General features: G+C 42.0%; 2 protein-coding genes and 1 long non-coding RNA gene across 21 annotated transcripts in view; 2 read left to right on the top strand and 1 right to left on the bottom strand.

The window, feature by feature from the left end:
* The window catches only part of LOC147010143 (small ubiquitin-related modifier 3), a 31,047-nt gene extending 20,469 nt beyond the window's left edge, over window positions 1-10,578 (top strand). Inside the window, exons 3-4 of the mRNA XM_085863116.1 lie at window positions 8,512-8,583; window positions 9,886-10,578. Of these exons, the coding sequence (XP_085719242.1) occupies window positions 8,512-8,583; window positions 9,886-9,945 (132 nt within the window). The 3' untranslated portion in view covers window positions 9,946-10,578. The remainder of the gene's footprint in view (window positions 1-8,511; window positions 8,584-9,885) is intronic.
* Window positions 10,579-11,592: 1,014 nt separating this feature from the next.
* Window positions 11,593-21,284, top strand: LOC147010142 (uncharacterized). Its single transcript, XR_015053057.1, has 2 exons — window positions 11,593-12,525; window positions 13,059-21,284. It is a non-coding gene; the product is annotated as an uncharacterized LOC147010142 (long non-coding RNA).
* The window catches only part of MAPK8IP3 (mitogen-activated protein kinase 8 interacting protein 3), a 59,630-nt gene continuing 53,713 nt past the window's right edge, over window positions 20,072-25,988 (bottom strand). For 15 of the 19 annotated variants that reach the window (XM_085863093.1, XM_085863090.1, XM_085863091.1 and 12 more), the window contains 6 exons: window positions 25,076-25,247; window positions 23,739-23,852; window positions 23,229-23,267; window positions 22,117-22,269; window positions 21,862-22,020; window positions 20,072-21,323 (listed from right to left, as the gene is read on the bottom strand). In XM_085863093.1, the coding sequence (XP_085719219.1) occupies window positions 21,202-21,323; window positions 21,862-22,020; window positions 22,117-22,269; window positions 23,229-23,267; window positions 23,739-23,852; window positions 25,076-25,247 (759 nt within the window). In that variant the 3' untranslated portion in view covers window positions 20,072-21,201. The remainder of the gene's footprint in view (window positions 21,324-21,861; window positions 22,021-22,116; window positions 22,270-23,228; window positions 23,268-23,738; window positions 23,853-25,075; window positions 25,248-25,988) is intronic. The other 4 variants (XM_085863092.1, XM_085863099.1, XM_085863102.1 and 1 more) reach the window with 4 other exon arrangements.

The following is a 25,988-nucleotide window of genomic DNA, read 5'->3' as shown; positions in this document are numbered from 1 at the left end:
CTTGACGCGATTTGAAATATCTCGCTTTTACGAGCATTTTGATACGAAGATCATCCAAATCGGACCACTACAACCTGTGATATGGCCACTGGAAGATTGTGAGTCAACCAGGTGCGCCCAAATTTGAGGGGGCCCGAAATGGGCCCCCAGGTCTGAAAATTGACACAATGTTTTAAAGTGGATACAATCACTTGCACAAAAAAAGAGTGAAATCTGAGACTATGTGTCAAAATATTGCTGATAAAATGTGTACACTTGACATGGAATGCCCCAGCAACGTAAAGGACAAGGTAAGGTGTTCTTTGAACTGTCCAGTTCACTCCATTCTACACTTTCCAAATCCCATCTGTGTTTTTTTTTTTTTTTGTTTGTGTGTGGGTTTTGTGTCAGTGACACGCACCTCTTTAATGGGTGGTTTGAACATGACACTGGCCTTGGAGCTGTGACTACAGGTCCAAATACTGTAACCCCAAAGGTAAATTTGTGTTTATAACCTCTGCTACCAAAGGTGAAGGATGTTTTTTTTTTTCACCCCTTTCTGTCTGTTTGTCTTTGTTGGTCGGCTTGTCTTTGTTGGTCTGCTTGTCTTTGTGTGCAGGATATCTCAAAAAGTTGTGGACGGATCCGGATGAAATTTTATGGACTAGGACTGTGTGCCGGTGTGTGACTAGGACGAACTGATTAGATTTTGGTGAAGATCCGGATCTGGTAGAATTTTTAAGTGATTCTTCACCGTTGAGAGATGGGGCCAAAAACGGTATTTAGTACGTTTCAAAAATGTAATGGGCCCGATATGTTCTTGTCGATCAGGTATTGTGTGGTGGAGGTGTGCGCTCTCCCGAGTGCCCTTCTCGATGTTGGTGTTATTATTTTCATTAGTGTACTAACTGGAGCGAAGTCAATGGCTTGCTCGGGCAAATCCCAATGCTTCCTACCTAATGCCTAACATTGAAAGATTGCAAAACGTTCCACCTGTAATGACCCAATATCACTTCCTCCCCCCTTGTTTTGACCCCTTTTTACCAAGGGTGGGGGGGGGGCATGAATATGGGGTAAAATAAAAAACTTGCATATTAAATGCCTCCCCCAATGCTGATTTGCATCTGTAAAGTTTCCAAATGTTTTTTATCCCGCCCCCAGAGGGAGAGAGCGGGATATTGTAATTGTCCGGTTTGTTTGTCTGTTTGTCTGTCTGTCTGTTCACAACTTTACGGCAAAACGGCTTTAGCAAACATCAAATTTAATCCACAGGTGGGCAATGAACCTTGGACGACCCCATTAACTTTTGGGTCCATTTGGATCAAAGGTCAAGGTCACGAAAAGATAAAAATCGTTTTTCGCTCATAACTTCGTCAAAAATGATCTGATTTACTTCAAACTAAGCTTATAGTGAACCTTGTTCTATCTGTCACTTATCCTTCCCATTCCTGTCGTGAAAAATGCATATTTGTGAAGATCGGTAGGGTCCGAAGTTTTGGGGGCTATGGTCATCGGTCAAAATTACATATTTTCCATTGTAAATCAAAAAAGGTTAGGAATATGCATGTTTACTACGGAAGACATATATCAAGTCCTTTATTGGCTTTCATTTGACACCATGACCTTTGACCTTACGTGGCCTTGAAAGGTCAAAATCATTTTACGGTCATAACTTCGTCAAAGATGGTTTAATTGACTTCAAACTAAGACTAAAATATTCCTTATTCTATTCCTTATAATCAACATTCAGGTTAAGGATGTATCAAATTTAAATTTGATCCACAAAATAACTTTATGCCTTAAATGGGTGGGATTTTTTGTGCCTGGCACCACTTGTTTTTATCTTGCCAAAACGAAGTTTTTGCAAGATATGTTCGTCAGCTTGTATGTTTTATTTTTTTTATTTTTTTTATTTTTTTGTTTGTCTGTAATCACGTATAAAAAATTATGCAGAGCACAATCATTGGAAATTTTTGTAACTTCGCATATCAGAGGCCTATAGAGGTCCCTTTCAGCACATAAAATTTTGAAGGTCAAGGTCAAAGGTCAAGGTCACTTTGTCGCAAATCAGGGGAGTCGACGAAACCCTTATTTTTTGAGTAATTTTAATCTAATCGTCTCCAAACTTTATGGGAATGTGGTATATGGTCTGGCGCTCAGCTGATTAGTTTTGGTGTCAATTGGCCTTGACCTTCATGGTTAGCGCCTGAGGTCAAACATATTTGACCCCAAGGTCAAATTTTCAAGTTTTAGGAACCATATCGTGTAGTACCTCAAATTGAACACCTCTGAGTACTTTCTAGATATGTCAAGCTTGAGACATTATGACGTCATTTGGTGACGTTATGAGGCAAACACATTTTTCATGGTTACTCTGTAGAACGATTCTTATCGGAATCTCTCGTAGGCAGATATTCCTCAAGGAGTCGCTCCTGGTGGATAGCAGCTCTGTTCACCTCAGTGTGACCTTAAAGAAGTCACACGTGGTCACCTTTTGGCAAGATATGGGTCACCCTGCGGGTGACATTGGTTTATTTTTATTTTTATGTGCTTGGAATTTCACCTTTTGACTCTGCCCCAGCGGACGAGGCCCAAAAATGTTGCTGCTTTTGCATTTTTGTGCCATGTTGTGATCATAACTTCCAAGTGTGGTGAATTTCTATATAACTGTTCAGGAGGTGATCGCGTGATGGCCAGACAGACAGAGCCGATTACAATATCCCCCAGTTTTTTTTTTAATTTCTTTTTTTCTTCAAAAAGCGTGGGGATACCATTAGGCTTCATCCATGAGTATAAAGGTGTTGTCCCAACATTTGTGTTGATAAGAGGATAAAGTGGTCTTGTTTAAGGGTGTCATGGTTTGAAGAGATTGAAGCCAGTGGTTACCCTGTGGTTTCTATCAACTCAACCTTCTTTTGGGTTTCAGGGGGCAACGTTGTGATGACTTTGTCCACGCAGGACTTCCCAGAAGAGATCCGTTGGTCGTAGGTGTCGAGATATTGCTGGCAGCTGAAGAATTTAGTCCCATCAGTTTGTACAGCACCTAAGTCACCTGAAGGTCCTATTGGCTTCCTGAAGCTTGGTCGTGTGCCGGTAACATTGACGAGTTTCTCTCCTGATGTAATGTCTGGTTTTACGCTGAATGTGCAGAGCGGAATGAGTATCGTCGCTTGTTGATGTATAGGCAGCCAACCGTGTTGTTACCTCCAGCTTCAAAAGTGGACAGAGGTCGTTTTCACCACTGTGCGCATCTGCTTTGTCTTTTTGTCCATTGTTTGACCTTTGTCCATATTACCTCAGGTGTGAAGTGAAAAGCAGAGTTCAGCAATGAGTTGTGTGTCTTTCTACAAACGTCAATTTATGATTGAGGAACATCGAACTTATTTTCAATTTAATGTTGTGTTTTGAACACATCATTCAGAACACAAATTGGAAAACCAACCTGTAGATTGGCATGACTTTGGCTCTGAATTTGTCCCAATTATACATGTGTGAAATGTTGTGATTACTCTGTCTGCCTTCCTGGTAATCAAACAAAATTTAAAATAATTCCAAACAGGAAACTCTCTGCTTTGAAGGACGTTGTAATGGACACACAACAGGCACAGCGAACTCATGTAATGTGTTCACTGAAGTGGTGTAAGACACACCGGTAAAGGCCGGAATTATTTTTTTTAATGACTTTTAAAATCATTTTATTTCTGTTTATATACTTGAACACAGTGCAGGCTGAGGTGTTCTGTTGACTCTTATTACCCTTGCCGAAGGAGAGGGGGTTGCATTTGGGCCCGTTTGGCTCTTGTCTCTGTTTGTCCGCTCAGAACATTTGTGTTTTTTCTTCGCGACCGCTTGTTGGATTGAGACAAATTTTTCACCATTGGTGCAACCACTCCTGTTTAATGTTTTAATGATAGTTATGATTGCATGGGTCACGTGGTTTGGCAGCCATGTTGGAAAAATGAAAAACTTTGGACCTCTGAAACCACACCAAGGGAAAAATTGAAACCTGGCACATTGTAAGTCATGGAGAATGAGTGTGATTGTTTTTTTTATTTTTATTTATGACATCGTCAGTACCTTCGTTGTGGCATCACAATTGCCTTTGTTGAATGCTACATCGGATGAGTGAAAATTTTTGAGGGTCATCGAGGGATAAAATGGTCCACAAAAATGTTTGATGTCATCGGTCACATGATTCGGCAGCCATATTATTGAAAATAAATGAATGAAACCTTCAAAAATCATCTCTGAAATGGCTGAACAGATCGAGCCGAAACTTTACACACATGACCGCTTATCTATGAGGAACAAAAGGTTCACAAACATGTCATAGGTCACATGGTTTGGCAGCCATATTGGATTTTCCCGAAAACAAAAAATATTTTCCAGAACAGCTGGACAGATTGAGGTGAACTTCACAAAAATGTTCCCCAAGGAATGTGTGTTCAAGGTTGTTGAGGAATAATAGTCACATGGTTTGGCAGCCCTATTGGATTTAAGAAAAATATTAAATAATGTTTCCTCTGGAACCACTTGATCAATTGACGTGAAACTTCACAATTGTGATTGAGTGGTGATGGGATGCATGTTTTTAAATTTCAACTTGATGGGACACATGGGCAATTCCAGCGTTACTCACGTTATATTTACTCTTGGTCTATAGCATAAAGTTGTTTCCTTATTCTATAAATGGATAAAACTTTCTCACTTCTATATTGTGGCAACCTCTGACCATTATCCAAGAATAGAAGTGAAAACCCAGAAAGAATCCCCAGTAGTTATGCCGGCAACCTAAATTTTTTAAACGTTACGCAAAAGTATCGCATTTTTTTTTTCACCCAACTTCGGTTATATATCCTTGTTAAATGATGCACTGCAGAATAAAATGGATTATGAATGTTTGAAACTATTCATGAACTTTATAACACAACCAAGATTTTAACATAATATAACAGTAACTTTGCACAAAAGGCATTTGAAGAAAAAAAGTTGCGTTATGCACGTTACGTTACCCACGTTACCAGTAGATTTGAGTGGTGGAAGTTCACCATACTGTGATGTTCACAACCTTTAACCATTTTTATTCAACAGAATAGTACATGTAGGCCTTAACGTTTAGGCAATGCAAACTTATGAATGCAAAAACCCCTTACAATTACATGTATCTCCATCACACTCCCCGCCACATGTCACACTCGCGCTCTATTTTTTCATCCAGCAGTCTTAACATGGTAAATAGTCACTGTAAGTCCAAAAAAACATTTGTTTCCTATTGCATGGCCCAAATAAATTGGGGAGGTTGGTAGGGAATTTTTTTTTTTGACAATTTTTTTGCCATGAATACATTCATATAACTCAATTAAAAATGTTTATTTTCCTTCATATAACTAAAAGATATTGCACCTTAAACCTTTTTTCAGGTATGTGTTGGATAAAAAAAATGGCTTGTCGTATGAATGAGATGCTTCTTTGTGTTTGGCATATTTATGGTCCCTTGCATGCAAATTCCCTGCACATTCAAACCTATAGTATCACTACAGCCTCTCCAGCTCTTGAAATGTGAAAATAATATTCTGTGCTTTTTTGTTGCAGGTATATGTAGGATCAAAAAATGGGGGCTCAAATTATTTATATTTTAATACTTGGTGATTGTCTCTGTCAGAAATCCACAGCAACTTCAAATTTCACCACATTTGACACCTGTAGTATCACTATTAGGCCTAGTGTCTGCTGCTCTTGAAAACAATGAAATCCTGCTTGCACGCTTTCTCTATCAATATATTAAAAGCTGAGCATGAATGAGTTTATATAATAAATGCATGCTTTTTCTTTCTGAATGGCTATGTGCATGTTTCGCTATTTTACCATATTAGTGCCTCTGGCTTTAATACTTTTGTTGCAAGTATTAAAATATTTAATAAAACAATTGATGTCTTGTGTTTTAGAAACAATACATGTCTTGTGTTTGAGGGGGTCATAGAAAATCCTGTTGGGTTCAACACCATCTTCAACATCTGGCCTCCTTGGGAAGATGCAATTGTCACCAGACTTGTGGAGGAAGTTCACGGATAATCTGTCGTCCTCAGCCACTGATGTTACACGTCCAATGTAGTATTTTCTGGAGAAGTAGACAGCATAGTATCTGCCTATCTCAATATTCTGAAAAAAAAAAAATGGTAAAACTGTTTTAATACATGTTCATTTTATCCATTAACCACACGGCATCAACCATTGCCATTAAGGGTACGTCATATTCATTGGAATTGCATAAATAATAATCATGACTTGCATTGCTTTCTCGAACTGTTGATTCGTCCTCTCCAGTAGCTGGATCACTGGCTTTTATCAGATGAGCTGCAGATTCATCTTGATTTGTGTCTGGTACATTCTCCGATTCGTTACCTCTGTGCGGTGATACAGTATCTACAGTTGGCTTCTCATTGGTTGTGGAATGCAGATTGATATCGGTGCCGTTCGCAGTAATGCAAGTTTTCGTTTTCGAAAAATCGACATGTTTGTTGGACAGAAGATAATTTGGAACCACTGGTTCGATTGAGGCCGGTCAAACGTCACGGTACTGCGCTAGCTCGTCACTGATTGGCTGCAAAATCTCAGCTGAATAAGCCCGTTCCTTTGTGGTTGGTGTGGCCGTGAAGTTGAGTGACCGACTTGGAGGACGACGCTGCGCCATGCGTTGTGGAGTGTAAGCCCGCTAAGTACGCTTCACTCATTGATGCGCTGTGCGATAACCACTGATTGGATTTTAATGATCTACACATGATGTGAAAGGGGATGCTACGCAGCTAACAATGGTGTATGATTTATTTCTTAGCTCTCAGGAAAACACCATTATGAAAGACGCAAGTGGAAAAGTGTCCCGTCCCGGTATTTGAGCGATGTGCGTGACCTAACGTCATTGTTACTTCAAATACTATTTATTGACAAACTGACCTGCCCAAAATGGACCTTTCTGTATTATGGTACTTTGGATGTGCTACCACCTTTGTCTTAAGACAATAACTGCTTAATTGCTAATTAGGAATCAATAAATTATGATACTTTATAGATTTCTTGGCAAAACACTTACGTTACACCCCTCCTCACTGGATGTTACTCACGTTACATTGTTCCTCGCGTTACAAAGTTTTGAGACAAACTATATCAGAAACAATAGACTGCTTTCTTGATTTTATATCTTGTATGTCTGGGGTGGACATAGAAGAGATGATGCCTGGATGTTATAAATATTCAGCAGCATTATAGAATGAGGAAAAAGTTAAACTGTTTTTGTTACTCACGTTACAGATTCAAATTATCTACCGCTTCATGATTGGGTTGAGAACAAGCTTACCTTTCAGACAAACTACTAATGGTGTTTCCAACACTGAAATGAACATGATCATAAAATGGAAATGTTTCATTGCATTAAGTTATACATTTGTTCATAGCCCAGGTTTTAAAACTAGGATTTTAGGGGGAAAAAAAGCTTTGGTTTTCACGTGCAAATTTTGAAAGTGTACCAAAAAATTATAATTAGTCTCAAACCTTCAACTCCTTTTGACCCTTACACCTGGATATACTAAGTATACAGTCGTATACAAATTTGATTGCCATTTCATGTTTGAATTTTCAGTGGTCATGCTACTCTGTAGCTGGAATTGCCCACATGATCTATCAGCCAGAATTCTTTGATTTTTTTTTGATGTGGGTTTTAAACTTTATTTTAATTTTTTTGAATAATGCTCACTTGGCTGTACCTGGATGGGTTTCAGGGTGGAGGAGCAGCAGTTGAAATGTGAATCCCATCCAGGTTCCTCCAGATGACTTCACCTTTGCTTTTTGCTTGTTCTGGTTCCTTTTGATTACTCCAATGCAGGAGTAATATACTTGGTCTTGCATTTGATTTGAATTGAATTAATTTTAATCCCATTCTAAATTCAATTTAATAATATAAAACGTCATGTGTCAGGGTCAGGTCTTCAATCCAAGTGGGACGTCTTGGTTCCTGTTCATCACTGCAGGCAGTTATAAAGTGGCAGTTCTAGTCTGCAATCTTTGATTGCACTTTTTGTTTTGTTTGTGAGTAGGATATCTCAAATCATTAGGGACGAATTCTGACAAAACTTGGACAAATTGATTTGATTTTGGTAAAGATCAGGATCTCGAGTTTTTAAAGTGGTTCTTCACCATTGAGAGGGCAAAAACCGATTTCGAGCATGATGTATCAAAATATTGTGGATGGATGATGACAAAACTATGTAGATGAGTTGGTTAGGTGACTAGAATAAGCTGATTCGGTATTGATTCAGGTCCAAATACAGATCCAGCCTATCATTTGGGATACAAAGAAGTGAACTGTTCAGCCTGGCGGAGGTATGCACTTTACCGACTACCGTTCTAGTTTTGTTTGTGTGAACGTATACATTGGTCATTTTAGTCACTTGCAAAATTTTCAATCCCTGGCCAGCTTGGGCTTATTGCTCATTTATTGTATGGATTTGTCAATGCTGTTTGTTCATGTGTGTTTTTTAGGGTTTGCAAATACGCCAGATTCGTTTCCGGTTTGACGGGCAGCCCATCAACGAGAATGACACGCCAGCCCAGGTGAGAATGTTGTTCCTTTAAGTGCAGGAACCCCTCCAATATGGTTGGGGGGGGGGGAGTTGGGGGCGGTAGGTTCCTGGAAAATGCAGTGATAGTTGAAACCATGATGGTGGAAACCAAGGGCCAATGGTAAAGCGGGGGTTCGGTTCCTGGGCTTCGAGAAGATTGAGGAAGATCGATGGTGCTGTGTGTGTGTGTGTGTCTGTGTCTGTAAATAAATGAAGCATACAACATTGAAATAGATGTGTAAATACAGTGTAAATTAAACAAAAACATGAGTTTTACCTTTTAACCCTATTACAAAACGGTGATGTGGGTGATGTTAAACATATTACCTACTCGCACTACTCTGCCATAAATAGAAAACACGAGATTTAGCTCTGGATGATGCTGTTAGGGGGTGGAGGATGGAGTTGAGCAGGGGAAGGATGAGGTGAACTGGGAAACGAGTGAGGAAGGTGATTCAGTGAATGGAAAAGTGGCATTGGCTTCACCATGAAGGTGACTGCAACGGCAGCATGCCAGAACCCACAATGGAAGAGGGTAGCAGGATCCTTGAACCTCCTTACCTTGAACCATCATATTCCCGATTTGGGGACCAAGGTACGAGATGAAATCGTCTTCCAGAATAATCTGTCTTCTCAGTGTTAAAAACCTGTTCCTTAACGAATGCCTTCGCCTCAATTTATTTCATGAGCTCCGCAATGAGAATGTGTTTGAGAACGGGGGAGGGGGGTGGTTTCAAATCTGTCGGAAATTAAGCGTTTTGGTAATGAGGTTCGAATACGGAGTTGGGAATTTGTTTTGAAGGACAATGAAGGTTTATGCATGAAGAGTACAATGGGGAAGATTCTACGGGCAATCATCGACCCCGTAGTGGCGGCCCGTACGAATGCCGCATTTTCTCCTCGAACCAACCGAATGTAACAACTCTATTTTCATCCAATGTCATAAACTTTCTCTGCCTTTTGGTCCAACTAACTTTGTCCATCACTTTACATTTGGGCTCATTAAAAGCGGTGCATGAGAAACGCCTAAAGGCTCGTAATGGGAGGTAATCGTTTGTGCACGGGAAGCAAGTGATGACCCATCTCAGCTCTCAAACTGTGATTGGTTGAAAAGAAATCCCACGATATCAGAGTCTGAACAATTGGTTGCTCTCGATTGGTCGAAACCGGTGATAGTGGAGCGTTTCCTGAACTGCGATTTGTGTGCTTTTGAGCGGGAGCATACAATGTGATGGGTAGCCAGGCCGCAGATGCCAGCTATTGGTTGATTGTTTCTCTCTCGTTCCCTCGACAGTTGGAAATGGAAGATGAAGACACAATCGATGTGTTTCAGCAGCAAACGGGTGGCTGCTGAAAGAGTGACTGCCATGCTCAACCCAAGCCCACCTCTTCCCGAACATCTTCGGCCTTCCTTTATTTTTCATCCTTTTTGTCCCCCTCTCAATTGTTTGTTGCACCCTTCATCGCCGGAGCCACAGTCGTCACTCGGGTCCCAGCTCCGAGCATGTACGTCCTACTGCTTACTCGTGTTTTTAACATTATAGCTTTGCTTGTACAAATACTTACTGCTGCGCACCGCCCCGGTCTGTCTCCCCGAACGGAATACACCTATTTTTGTTGTTCGTCCAACTTGAGTTCAAGTTGTGGCCGGGACAGCTGGCTGCTAAATTTTTCGCCACGTTTGACTAACCTTGTATCGAAAAGGTAGCATTCAATCTCCGGTTACAAATTGAATGACTCGCTTTAATTCGGTTCTTCATGTTCCTTTATTATTATTATTATTATTATTATTATTTTGCATTGCCAGCTCTTCCCTAACTTGTCCTCAAGCCTCACGTCTGTAAATGTAAAATGTAAGCAGTGTGGGAGGCGCAGCTCTTTTTCCTACCTATGTGTGCTGTAACTGATGTGCAGACTTTCCTGTGGTTCTGTCCATTATTAGCTTTTGTTGTTTACTTTGTTGTTAAATAAAACCATTGAAAACCCATCGTTATCAGCTGCTTGTGCTCGCACGGTGATTATTTTGTGTGGTTTTGGTTTAATCGTGGCATATGCCTGATTAATCGGACATGTTGCTTCAATACCGTGTCGGTTATACTGTCCAAATATCTTTGAAAATGTCAGCATTTAAGTGTCTCAACTTTTTGTTTGTTTTTGAATTGCTAACTTTCAGCTGTTTTCAGGCAACCTGTGCTGTGGTGTTTTCATGCTTCATTACTTGACATGGTGGTAGTGTTTTATCCTTTGGTAAAATCGGTGATTAGTGACCCTGTGCTGGCAGGGTGGCCTTTACTTTTGAGGTACGTCACACTCGCTTCTAAACTGTCTGGCCTGGGTCCGAATCTCGACCCAGATATCAACTGTCATCACTGTGTTTCACAGGCAGGGTGTTTCTTCAATCTATGATGCTATCCCTCAGTTGAACGTTAAATTGGTTGTCCCATCTGCCGGCTTTAGTTGGTGGATGTTAAAGATCCTACGGTGTGCTTCGCAACGTCTCGCACTCACCGGCATCATGGCCAAATTACTAATTTTGTAATTTGGTTACAAATTACAAATGTGTCCTGTCGAACACCAGGCCGAAATCTTTCATGACCCAGCTTGGTCATGAAAGATTTGGGCCAAGCTTTCCCTGGCCAACCCCACAAGTGCATGGGAATAATTGTGGCAGTTGAAGTAGTGGTGATTAGAAACTCTCAAAATGCTGTTTTTTTATTTTTATTTTCCACATTTCCTCTCTACCTCATTAAAAAAAAATCACTCATTTTGGTATGTCACGTGCTTGGGACTGAATATTTGGTTCTACAAGTCACAAGTTAGGCCATTGTTTTTGACCAATCGTGGCTTTGTCTGTCGTTTCGCAGAATATACCAAATGGATTGCTCATCCACCAACAAAGCTAACCTGCCTTTAGATTAGTGAGAAAGGCCAGCCCCAACCCACTTAAGGCAGTCTTTGTGAGGCCTTGGTTTCAGCAGCAGCTTCTTCATTACAGGTGAGGTTTTCGTTTTGAAGCTTTTGTAAAACGGTACTTGGTTTCGATTTGGCCATCCCCTTGCGATGTGAGACTCTGATCTCTTCACACGGCCAATTCTTCCATCATTTTGATGTTTTTTGACTTTGCTTCCAAGTATCCATCCAGGAAGATTATGCCCTTGTTTTAACGTTATGAACACTGTTTTTGCCAATTCCAGCTTCTTAATTATGACCTCGCTTGCTTGTACAATGCTCATCTTGCTTCAAATGATTTGGGTGTTGAGGTCTTCTGCCCCAAAATGCTCAGCACGCATGTGCAGACCCCCCCAGGAAATGTGGGTGTTCAGGGCATCAAGTATATTGTGTTGGAGTTGACTATTGTTTCTTAATATGGCTCACAAAGCTTCTGAGAAAAGCTGAAAATACTTGGAAAAGGTCTGTGCCTCTGCACAATGAATTACTTGGAGAGATACGACCAGGTGCTGGTCAAACGAGCACCCAGTCGTACTGCAAACTCTTTTCCAGGTGGGTCGTTAGAAGGCCTGAGTGGTTGGGCGTGTGCTAAACAATCCCCCAATGGATCACTTCCATGAATGGACTGTGTATCTGGTTTTGGTGCTTCTGAACATTGATGGGAAAGACAACTAGGGCTTGTGAATGTACAGGGTGTTTTTTTTGTGTACAAAGACGGCAACATCACCTTTGTCTGATCCATGAATATTTCTCATATTTCCTCAATTTCTGAGTCTGATTTTCATTCAGGAACAGAATTTTGGGGGGATGAGTGCTGCACAACAAAATCCTTTCATCTCTCCTTGTCAAGGCTGGAGTGCCCCAAGGCAGTGTTCTGGACCCAGTCTTATTCCTGATCTCAATGATCTCTCCAACACTGGAAAATCCTCCATCTATTTGCTGATGACACCACCCTCTGCTGTGATATCCCTCGTCCTTCAAACAGGTCGGCTGCAGCCTCTTCCCTCTTCATACCCTGGAAAAAATAATGACAAGCTCGTCAAATACTTTGGTGTTGAGGCGAGACAACAACAATGTCAACAGACATGATCAACATCTCCCCCCCCCCCTTTGGCGGCATTCTCTTTTTATTATTATTATTATTTTTTCCATATAATGCGGCGTTTTGCTTCGAAGCGTTGCAAACCCATCTTTTGTTTTATGCTTTCACTTCAGCATTCGCTCATTCTCTGGGTATGAACACTTGGTCGGTTATCCTGTGATGAAAATACCTCTGTGTAACGCTCTAATCGTCTGGCATTTTGTGGTCGTTTCTGTATGCTTTATTGCTCAATATTTCCACACTGCTTGCATTAACTAATGTCCTTTATGTATTACTGTTATTTCTTGGGAAAGTTGTCATGTTCATGTTCACACACACCCGTTGGCGTGGTATACGTCACCAAGTGCCTGTACATTGTTTTATGCAAGTGATTCTTTCACTTTGCCGAACTGTTCACTTCCTCGACCCCCTGGCAGCTGACAATGGGTGAAGCACTTGGACTTGGCAATTCGTACAAGACAGACGAGGGTCCATGTTGAAAACCGGAGAAGTGCACACAGAAATTACATGCTGCGAAGATGGCATGTGTGGGACAACTGAGTGTCGTTACCCATGTCTGTGGGTCAATCATAGCTCTTCAGGTTGATGCAGAGAACATTGTAACATGAGAGAACACTTCTTTCAGTTGGCCTATGATAAGTCATGGAACCAATATGTAGACTCTCTCAATTTCAAAACATTAGTGAAGGATGAATGTGAAGAGCAGGTGAATGCTTTTCATCATTACAATCAGCTGACCCAGGAAAGGACAGTTTTCAACAGAAGTGTTGACTATTTGAAAAATGCAGCCACCTTTTTTAACCAGCAGGTGATGATGGACTTGGTGTCACAGGATAGTCCAGCAAGGCTGCCACACCATAAGCAGGATATCGGTTGGAGCTACCACCAAAAACAGCTCATCCAACTCAACAGTCTGGTTTCGACAGACCAAAGCCATGAAAGCTTGACAAACACTTCAACTGGCTGAACAAAGAGTAGAGGCAGAATTGAAAATCTTTGCACTTGAAAAGTTGCAAGAGGAAATTGCAAGGCAGCAAGAAATGGAAAGAGAAGAGAAGCGTTTGAGGGAATCAAGAAGCTCGTCTCTCAAAATGCAAGCCGAAATAGAGAGGCATGGCCGCTCATGAATCTGAGGCCCAACTCGCTCAACAAATTGAAGAGGTGGAAAGCAGACATGGCCTCACTTTCCAAGACACTGATGCTGCAACCCACAATTGAGTCATGGCAGCTCATGAACCAGACCTTGGATACCCACACCAACATACATTCACCTGTGCCTGATTCAGACCTGAAAAGAGTAGCATAAACATTACACTTTATGCCTCCAATAACAAAAAATTATGTTCTCAGAGACCCACTTGTCCTCCCCTCTGCCATATGATGTAGCTCCAAAAACAGAATCTTATAGCCTCAGGTTCTACCCACCAGATGTTCTTCCACTGGGCCCTTCTTCCTTTGCACCAGAGCCAACAGGAACAACAGTCTGCTATACCACTTCCCACTGATGCAATGATCTGTGCCATCCCAACTGTAGGAATTGGGCTGAGGGCCCCACCTGTAGCAACTACTCTGGTGCCCTTTACACTGACAGTCTGCTCCATCTGCACATGAAGTACTGGCTGGCCATAGTTAGAAAAGCAATGAGACATTTCGCTGACAAAAATTGGCTTTCAGCCAAGATTTACCCCCAGTGCAACTTTGGAAGTTTTTTGGAGCACCAGACCTGTTTCTCTTTTGTTCATAATTTCAATGAAGGATCGAAATGATGAATAAAAGATGACACGCAGACTACAATTCATTGGTGTTGAGTCGAAGAAGGTGATTGCTGGCCCTGATGCTGGAGATGGAGTAAAGCAAGCCTTTCAGATTCTAGAGGAGCGATAGTCAACCATTGAACTCCTTTATCAGCAACTTAATCAAGGGATCGGCTATACATTTTTATTTATTTGTATGCATCCTGTGACTGTTTGGCTGCATCATTTTCTGGGGGTGTGGCTGTGCCGCTGATGCAGTGCCCCCTGTTACCAGCACGCTGGTACTCATTTCGCCGACCTTTGACGGATGGCATGCTGAGTCAACCAACCTGGTGTTAATTCAAGACCCTAAGATCTTGAGCCAGCTCTCAATAGCAGGCTTCGCCGATACTTAATGGTGACAGTCTCCCTCGGAAAGTTCATTGATCAAACTACTCCGGCACTGGCAACGTTAAGAGCTATGGATTGCTTGAGCGAGATCAATCAAGGAAATGTGGTGGACATGGAGGAACGACTGCCAAGACACCTTTGGGATAATTTCACCCATCTCTCTCGTGATTGAGGGAAGGGGCCAACAATTCCCTGCCTTTGCTGACTCAAGTTTGTGGACAAATGGGCAGCCATAGCACATCACCCTGTTGACAGTGAATTCAAGGAGTCAAGCTCCTCTTGTTCAGTCAAGAAAGCTGGAATTTAAGACCGATCCAACAAGGCCTGACAACGATGGCTATAGGTAATCAAGCCATATTTGCAGAATGCCGTAGACAGCCTTACCTCGAAAAGAGGGGGAAGCCTTGACCCTGTGTTCCTCGAATCGTCTTCTGCGCATGCGATTTATTAAAGGCCAAAATCTTTTGAGAGAAATAAAATTGTATGCAATAAAAACCCCTGTGCCAGAATTGTTTGAAGAACGCACCTGTCATTTATTTTGGTGTTGCCGTGAAGCATGTTGCTGGAGTATGTCCCAGTTTTCAGACGCAAGATACCTGGATGTGGTGCTCTTCACCACACTCTTACACATCCATAAATTCCAACCCAGAACCAACAGGACCACAGAAGGCCTTATCCCCAAGTCCAAAGCAAATGGCCTTGCGACTTGTGGTCCTGCTGCCGTTGAAGGTTCAGGAACAGTACTACTTCATGTTGTACCACGAGTGGTTCCCAAAATGGGAATACCACCACCACCATGTGCACAATGCTCGACTCAGTTTCTGAGATTACCGTTATCGCAGTTAGACTTGAGAGGAAAATGAAATCGCCTGGTTCTTTCCACATTGAGTAAATCTGATGACTAACATCAAGGAGAAAGGATCAGTATCACTGTGGTTGCTTATCGATGATTTACCGAATCGTTTGGAGTTGTCCCATGTATGGTGAGAAAATAATTTGTGAACGCCCTGCAAGGCGAAGGCGTTCCACTGCTTGAGGTTGACCGAAAGAAGATGTACATGATTGACACCAATGTTTGTGAGGCATTAATACTGCTGGAGATTTGCTGTTGGGCCACATGATCCAATGGCCATCTGGTCCTGCTTTGGATTTTCTCCTCTTGGCTGTGTGGAAGGTGAACCAAAGCTACAACATTCATCTCATTCACACAATGATGGATGACATCACCCTTGACTAGTTGGAGGAATTCTGGAAGGTCAAATCTTTTGTCATTTGGGATCCCTGTCATGGCCTGATGTCGGTTGAGGACGAGCGTGCTACAAAGATGATCGAAGACACGATTGCAATGGTTGATGTGCACTCCCAAATTTGGACTGCTGTGGAAAGAAAGTAACGCTCACCTTTAACCACCTGATTGCTAAAATCCAGCTTCGTCACCTCAAGCACACATTGGAGAAGAACCAGAGCTAAACCATCAGTACAGTTCTGTTATTGGGGACAGTAGCTTCAAGATGAGTTCAAGGCTTTTGCATCTGGTAAACAAATGAAGGCTAACATTAGGCTTGCAGCACTCTGCCCAATTCCACTGAATGGTGTAATTTGCATTGGAGGTCGCTTACAATGTGCACCAATCTTTTCAAATGCTACCCATCCCATGGTTGTTCCCAATGAACATCCCATTGCCAAGTTGATTTTCAGACAGTCACCAAGCTCCCAGACATGCCAACTGTGAACGTGTTTTGGCAGCACTTTGTTGGCATGACTGGATTCTTGATGCTTGTGCTTAAACTCAAGTTCTACAACGCTGTATTGACTGCTGCAAGAGATGAGGCCACCATGAAGCAGATTATGGGGGATTTCCTGACGGCGAGACCGACTCCCTGGGAACCTCCGTTCACTTGTACTGGTTTAGACTTCTTTGGACCTTTTTACATCAAGCAAAGATGAAGCGCTCAAAGTGTTTAGGATCTATGGTTTTTCTCTACAATGGCCATTTACATCAATGATGTTTGCTCCCTCAAATCAGACTTTCATCCAAGGTCTGCATCACATTATCTGCATTGGAGGTGCTGCCAAGGAGATTGAGGGGCAATGGTATGAACTTCACTGGAGGAGAAGGAATTAAGGATGGCCCTTCAAAAGTGGGACCAGATGACAATTAAGCAAACTTTGCACAATGAGGTCGAGTGGCATTGTCAGCCATTTGAGGTGTCACTTTTAACCCCCACCATGGCGAGCCACATGTTAGGAGCCTGGGAGAGACACATCAGGAGTGTTTGAAGGACAATGATTGTTATCCTGGGCCACCCTGATTCCTGTGTCAGTCAAACTCTTGGCACTGTCTTTGCTGAGGTCGAAGGGCTATTAAATACTCGTTCCCTGTGTCTAAGCAGCGACGACTCAAATGACGGAGCCAATAACACCAAGTCAACTTCTCCAGCAATGCCAAGGTCTAGCCATTCTGCCGGGAACCTCTGACTGGAGGAACATTCATGCAAGCAGTGGTGTTGGGGACAGGTCCTTTCAAACCACTTCTGGACCAGATGGGTATGTGAATACCTGCCTCTGTTACAGGAAACAAATGGATCCTGGAGAGACACAACTTTGCAGTCACTTATTGTCCTTGTGTGAAAATCTACGCTGATTAACGAGGGTGTTCCCTGGCACTTGATGGGTTTGTACGAACAGCTGAGGTCAAGACCAAGAGCTCAGTGTTGATGCATTCCATCAAGAAGTTATGTCTGCTGGAAGAAGCAACTTAAGATGATGGGAGAAGACCCTCAGATGGACATTATGAACTTCAAGGAATAGGTATGCATGTGCGCGTGTCATGAACGCCTCTGTTGTTTCACTTAAGATGTTGAACGACCCCTTCGTTTGTTCAAATGGGAGAGCATGTTGAGGATGGGCAACATAAACAACAACATCTCTTGCCTTTGGTGGCATTTTTTTTGTCTGCCATGTAATGCAGCATTTTGCCTCGGAGCATTGCAAAGTTCAATTTTCTCTCTTTTAAGCTTTCCCTTGAGCATTCTCATTCGACAGGGAAAAGCACTTGATAGGTTGATTCTGTGAAAATACCTCTAACACTTTAGTAGTTTGGCATTTTGTGGTTGTTTATGTATGCTTTATTGCTGTATTTCCACACTGTTTGTATGAACGACGATCCTTTATGTATGATTTTGCTCATTCTAGAATAAAACGGCATTCTTCGGGAGAGGTGTCATGTTCATGTTACGACATCCATCGGCGTAGTTCAGGTCACTAAGAGCCTGCACACTTGAAACATGTCTTTCAATCCTGACAAATCCCACAATCCCTCTGCGAAGACTGTCTGTCTGACAAACCTTCTTCGACATTCTTTCGCATCCACATGAGAAAGTTGTTATTCAAACTCTTGGGTCTCACGATCAGCCATGATCTTTCTTGGGCAAAGCACATTTCAAGATTGGGCATCGTCGTCATACAAAGTCATTCATTGGCACAGCTAAATTCTTATCGACCTGCAAGGCCTTCATCCGCGGCTGAATGGACTTCTATTTTCCTTTTGGGATGGATTCCCTGCCTCGTCTTGCTCGGCTTGATGCTGTGGAAACCAAGGCCTCCAAGATCACTGGTATCTCCAGCGTTTTAACCTGTCGATGGGCCTATCACTTTGCCATTGCAGACAGGTCAGCGGTCTGTGCCTTTTATCTCCTTTCTGGTCTTGCACCCTCTGCTCTTTTCATGCTTTGTCCCCCATATGTTTCTGCAGGGTGCACACGGTCCACAATCAACCCCCTTCTGGTGAAACGACCTAAATCTGGAATTGCCACTCATTCGTTCCTCCCTTTTATTTTTTATTTGTTTGTCCCCCCCCCCCCCACCACCTGTGGAACCAACTTCCACATTTTATCTTCAATTTAATTCTTTCCTTCAGGTCTTCAAGATGGCTGTTTACCACAATCTCAGAGCATCCCCAATTCAAAAATATGATCCTTTCTTCCCTCATCTACCCCCCCTCCCCCACCCCATGTACAAGACTAACACTGGGCTGCATTTGAAATATTTTCTTCAGAGGTCTCGGTTTTCTCAACGGCTCTTATGTTTTTTTGCATGCTTAATTCAGAAATGTATCATTTCGCTCAATCAGGTCAAGTTTTTACGCTATCTCAATTTTAAGGAAAAAAAAAAAATCAAAATTTTTGTTTTTTAATTAGCATTTTAAAAATTCAAAATCGGACTTGCATTGACAGAAAATGTACAAACTACATATAATGACACACAAATACACTTAATGTGGAAGAAAGTGCCTTCTCAATTACTTTCATTTCAATTTCAGAAAAAATATAGATAAATCGTTGTTTCTGGCAATACCCAACTTCAGTCGCTCCAGCAGTTGCTGTTTTCCTTCGTCTTTTTAATGTTGAATTTCACATTAACAGTAAAATTAATTTAAAAAAAATTCACCTGATTGAGCGAAATGATGCATTTATAAATTCAGCATGCAAAAAAACATACAAGAACCATTGAGAAAACCTTGACCACTGAAATGACGCAGACCAGTGAATTGCTCTTGCCGAAGGAGGGTATTGAATTTGGGTCTGTTTATTTGTCTGCTTGTCCGCACAGAACTTTCGTGGTTTTCTCTGCAACTGCTTGTCGGATTGAGACAATTTTCACCATTGGTGCGATGACTCGTGTACAATGTTTGAATAATTGTCATCGGAAACGTGGTGTGATAGGTCCAACGTTTTTCCAAAATGGCTATCTCAAACTGCATCAAGGAAAAAATTGAAACTTGGCATGAAGCAAGTACTCCTCAGGGGGAGTTTTAAAAAAAAAAGTCATAATTGCATGTGAAGAATGCCACATCTGATCAGTCTGACAACTGAGGGTCCACAGAAAAAAAATTTATGTCATCGGTCATGTGATTTGGCAGCCATATTGTTAAAAAATAATAAATAACAAAAATCTTTGAAGTGGCTGAACAGATCACGGTGAAACTTTACATGTATGACTGTTTGTCCATGAGAAACAAAAGATTCACATGTAATTCATCACTTGTTTTGGCAACCATATTGGATTTACCCTAAAATCCATTAAAAAAAAACCCACAAAAGTCCTGGTGAGGGTCTGCAATCTGTTCTTTTCCTTGTTAGATTTTGTGACGGCACAGGAATGTTCAGTGCCCTGTGAGCAGAACCAAGTCATTAAACGGGGCATGTGCAAATGGCTGCGTTCGCATTGATATGGCATCTCGAAAGTCCTGTATTGATCATAGGTAGACGTATACACTGAAGCCATTTTAAAGGCATTGAAATGAAATTTTTATCAACCATGCAGGATATGGTACAAGTTGAATTGGAAATATAGCTCAAAATGAAGGCCCAACATGGTCATGCTTTGATAGGTAATTACATCAATATAACCTGAACTGATTTGAAAAGTTTGCATTTGTACAGTTCAAAGCGTTAGATTATTTTTTTTGATTTTTATATGGTTTTAATCAGATTATCTATTTCCTTTTTAATCCTGCAATACAGTGTGATGCACGATAAGTTTGATGTTGACCTTTACCACCTTTGATATTCACAAAGTCAGTCATGTTACCTGAACTTCAGGAAAGCCTTGGGTGTTAGTTCATTGAAGAGTAAAGGCAAAGATGATTTTCCAAGGAAAGGGAATAAATTAGGCTGAAGGTGGAGTAAACACAGTTGACATCCTTCACATTTTAAAAGTTTCAGGAAACAAAACTCACAAAAACAGAATATTTTTACAAATAATACAGTCGTTTGAAGTGATGCAACCCACCAATCTTCTGTTTGCATCGTCAGATTAACTACCGTTGAGCTGAGCTCAAACAAAGGTAAACAGCATGCCTTACATGTTAGCATTTTCAAGGGAAAATGTATATAATTTGATACCCTTAACTAGTGCCAGGGAAGAATACTGGTTTAACGTGAGGGGGGCTGTACAGAGATTGCACTGAACGAAACGGTCATCGTATTCGCACGAACATGTAATGTCACAACAGTGAAGTACCAAGGATTCTTTTACATCTAAAAGGTATACAGCATCAGTAAGATATGCCAATGTTCTCAGTTTGGAAAGCTTTGTGTAATAGCATGCACTTACTTACAAGCCCCAGGTCACCATGTGAAAATAGTTTGTGGTTGTACGTTAAGGCCAGGGGACAGGACGCTGACCCATGATCGTTTTGATATTCAACCCATCCCAATCTCGTGCAAAATAACAACTGCCAGGGTCAGCTTTGCCACACCAACATGGCGAGTTCAGCCTTTATAGGGTCATCGGAAAAGGTGACGAGGTTCAATTGTGGATGAATCTGTGCAGTGGTGTTTTCTGGTTAAAGTACAAGACAGGTAAAAGATGTGCTGGGGTTGACGAGAACAAACTCCTTCAATGGGCAGCATCAGTCGTCTGAACATACGACCTGCCACACGATTAGGTGACTCCTCTCAGTTTTGCCAGTCGATGCCTTTCGTCCACGACCAGTTCCAAAACTATCGTCCGTCTCATCATCTTCACCATCACCTTCACACAAACATGTGGATAGAACAAAAACACATGTAATAGTTTCATTATGGTACTAACAATCTTGGTGGGTATTAAATTTAAATAAATATATATATATATATATATATATATATATATATATATATATATATATATATATATATATATATATATATATATATATATATATATATATATATATATATATATATATATATATATATATATATATATATACAACCTTGCATAAATGATAGAATGTTTAGTGTACATTCATCCTTGCACATTGTTATTTAACAATATGTTGCAAATGCAGGGATCACCACAGTGTAGCTATTAAATACCATATCTTTCTCCAATCTGCATTTTCTCAAGTTCCCACGACCTCACACATCCACAATGAATTGATGGCCTTGGAATTAGAGCACAATCATCTCAAAGCTTGGCTGATTTGTGGTTTTGTAAGAGGAATGGGAAAAGGGTTGAAAGGTGTAAAGAGGGGAAGTGAAGAAGTACACAGGTGAAGGTGGAAGTTCATAAAGGGATGGTTCTTTACCAATGCGAAAGTCAATGTAGCCTTCACCACCACTCATAATCAGCATGGATTTGAGGTTGGGTGGAGGCAAAGGAAGAACTTCCTTGGAAGGACTCTTGGAAGAGTTATTGCTGAATGGCTGTGAAGCACTACGAGCCATGAGACAAGCATGGGCTGAGCCTGAGAGGCAAAGAGATGGGTAAATCCACTGTCAGCATCACAATCAAACTACATGCAATACAAAGAGATCGATGCACTTTGGCTTGAGCGAGATACCTGGCACAGCAACAAAGAACTTGACGGCATCACGGTGTCCGTGGAAGCAGATCTGCGCTTGCAGCATGGAGCAGTAGGGTACAAACTCGGGGGCAGCCGGTGCTCCCGGAGCGTCCTCAGTGGCCGGACCTTGAGATGACAACTTGTTACGTGCTGGCGGTAGAGAAGCATGTGCATTGGAGTGAAATGATAAAAGGTGGACCAGAAGGGATTATGAAGATGCATCATTGAGCTGAACCGTGTTGGTGGTTTGGATGTTGATATTTGTTTGGTTCTGGTCTATCTCCTGCTTGAAATACTATGGCAAACAGGATTCCCTGAGGTATCCACCAAGTAGGGGGAGCCAGATCAGTGGACAGCCACAACCGAACAAAAACCAGTTATTTTTTGGGGTGATCTTTCGAATCTGAAAGCTCTTCTGATTCTGATGTGCTGTATTCTGTTGCAGTGTTGGTATGGCTGAAGCAGTCGTGGCAAGGGTTATACTGGAGGGGTTTGTCATTGCCTTTTCAGCAGTAGTTCAGGTCGGAATTTGTTCAGTGTGCCAGCGCTGCCGTGCCTATACTACTCTTTGCAAAGGACGCTGTGGGATCTTACGTCCACCAACGAATACTGGCAGACAAGACACTCAGTTTAACATCCATCCGAGGGACGGCACACACATTGATGAATCACCTGTGAAGATTTTATATATAAAATCAGGTGACCTATCATCTGAAAACTATCTTTGTTGTTAAATGACATGCAGTTTCTGAAATATAGTTTCAGAAAGCAATTCCACTGTGGATTGTGTTGCTCAGACATTATCACATCTGTTTATGTGCATGCCATGAAACTGCTTTGCAGAGTTTTGCTTAATTATCAATGTTCATTTTCAAGCAAAGCTGGGAGAAGTTTGATCTTTCACACCATAGTTTGTGCGAAATTGGTGTATGTCCACGATGGTGTTCCCACAGAAGAGAGCCAGCAAAGTAATGATGGAAGCAGGTGTACCACACAAACACATGATTGAAGCAAACTATACTACGAACAAAGCGTGAATGGAGCTCGAGCAGCACGTGGGATGACAACGTACAAGATGATGTCATCAATACAATTGGATCTTAACTTACCCTGAACACCCAGCACCCGACCTCCGTGCAGAACTACGGCTAGCGGGAAGGAGAGGAAGGGAGGGAGGATTTTTGATGGGGGAAAGTTAGATTTTGATGCATTTTATTACTAGGAGAGAGAGAGATGACGGGAAAAATTCAGGCTGCAAAGGTTTAAAAACCAAACACCCTCCATTTTGGGAAGCTCGGGCTGTAAAATCTTCCCAGGCCAAACTCAAAAATGTAATGGGAGAGTAAAGGATGTAGCATTTGAGGACGAAAGTCATTTTCAATCAGCAGAACGGTGTATAAAGAGGAGGGAAAGGTACGTGTTTGTTAGGTGGACAAATATATTGACATGTGGTGTTGCTTGAGAACAAGCATGATGGACCAAAAGTTCCTTGCATGTGTTGATCAGAGGGAAGGGGGCACAGGCACAGTTTGATGCACATATGTGAGGTGTGATTTGGGTCAGGGGGAGTATCTAATTTGCAAAAATCAAACGAGTCAAAGTAGATGCTGGGAACATACTCTCAGACAGTGGGATGGAGATGACAACGCCGTTTCCAGTTCCGACCCACAACCGGCTGCTCGCTATGAGCAGGGATGTGATTCGCACAAAGGAAAACCCCAGTTTCCCAGCACCTGAAAGTGACAGTGCAGTGCCTTGAGCATCTGGTGATTATGACATCGGGAAAAAAAAAACTACATTGGCACTCGGTATACTGCATGGTCTTGCCTTGTATGCTCATTCTGAACAAAAAGACCATCTTTAAACACTGCTCTTATGTCACGTATATCTGTATCATCCATGCACCCGATTTGGTCACATCCATTGACATTATCTGTAGCTTTTTTGATTACGATGATAGTTAACGACCACTTTTGTGCACATCAAGGCTAAATTGCGTCAAGGTGAGTATGAAAAAAAAATTCAAACTATATTCCCATGGCTAGTCGACAATGTGTCAGAAGTTTTGTATCAATCTGTTAAGTAGTTCTGAAGAAGATTTTTTTTTCAAACCAATACGACTGCCAGACCACGTGACCGATGACATCATACATTTAATTCTTCACTTACGTCGGGTCGTACATCAGCTATATGAACTTTCACATCAGGATTTTGATTCAACCAAATAGGGCTGGAACACCACTTCACTGATGACAACATTGTTAACACCCTATATACCCCATGGGGAGTTGATGACGTGCCAAGTTTAAATTATTTTCATTGAGTGTTTTTGGAGAAGAAGATATCCAATTTTTTCCCTTTAATCCCAAATGGCTGCCATACCTTGTGAACTATGACGTCAGAGTAATAATTAAAATGTCCTCCATGAGGAGTCCCTCCTTTGCTTAACGTTTTGCATTGATTGGACAAGCGTTTGCAAAGAAATACAACATAGACGTGGACACGGAGAGAGGCGTTGCTCGACAATGGTCTCGCAACCCCTTCGGGGTGAGACTGACAAACGTAATCCTTGTGGATGGTGTTGTGAAGGGTGGTCGACGTGACCGAGCCGGGAGATAGACCCAGCCCGCCAACCAAGTAAAATAGAACACTGATATATTCCATTGGAGGACTTGCTGCGCAGAACCCATCTTGCTTTCAGGAGCCCTTATCCTGTACATGGACTGATGTTCCTCAAATGAGGACAATTTTAAATCGCAACTACGTAGCTGCTGTTATCAGGATACTACCAGATGGTCTTTACATATCACTTTGTCTGGTTCTCCAATGATGTAATGAGACAAAAACAAATTAAGCATTTTAATTGGATAATCAACCTCTGAACCCTTCACGGAAGGATCTTTACTGGGACAATAGACAGCTTAGCTAAAGCAATAAATGACAGGAAGCGCCTCACCGAGCATCTTGCTGACGTACGGCTCAATGTCGATGTCCTGCAGATGCTGGAAGGTACGAGCATGGTAGAGTCGCAGAGTAGAATCCAGTCGAATGGACACCCAAACGCCGTCGCCCAGCCAGGCTAGCTGCCGCACTTGACTCTCCTTGCGAGGGTGGGCATCAAAAGACTTCTGTGTGGATGGATGGAGAGATGAGACCATGGTAGAAGAGGATGTCTTAAACAGTTCTCAGATTTCCTTAATTCGACAGCTTTGGTGAAGCCCTTGGGTTGGCAGGATGGCTTAGAGGTCTAGCCTGGGTTTGAATCCCGACCCAGCTATAAACTGTCATCCCGCGGTTTAGCAGGCCCGATGATTCATCAATGTGTGTGCCGTTCCTCAGATGGACATTAAACTGGGTGTCCCATCTGCCAGCATAAGTTCCATCCATTGGGACCATACTCTGTACAGAGCGTTGGTGCTGCCTCAGCAGTCTCCTTGGCTATTGGGCACAATCCTGGATGGGTCGCCACTCCGACACAGGATACCAGCAAGCTGGCACTCATTTTGCCAACCTCAGAAGAATGACAAGCAGAATCAACCCCACCTGGTATTAATTCAACAGCCGAATGAGATTTGAACTCAGGATCCTATGATCCCAAGCCCACCACCCTAACCATGAAGCCAACACCAGGCATGACATTAGTTGGTGGATGTTAAAGACCCCACTGTCCTTCGCAAAGCGTAGACGAGCTATTGCTAGCACCATGAACAAATTCCACATTCCTGCCCGAACTACTGCTTGGAAGGCAATGGCAAACCACCCAGTAAAACCCTTCCCAAGAAACTGCTTCGGCAGCACGAGAACTTTGTAACGGAGTACGGGACATTGGAATTATTGAAGCACTTGCATTATTAAAATCTGGGTGATTG

Source organism: Eptatretus burgeri, chromosome 17 (assembly GCF_056783735.1).
Source record: "Eptatretus burgeri isolate ZD-2024b chromosome 17, Ebu_testis_v1, whole genome shotgun sequence".
NCBI lineage: Eukaryota > Metazoa > Chordata > Myxini > Myxiniformes > Myxinidae > Eptatretus > Eptatretus burgeri.
Note: the sequence above shows the minus strand (reverse complement) of the source record. Positions and strands in the feature narration are given on the sequence as shown.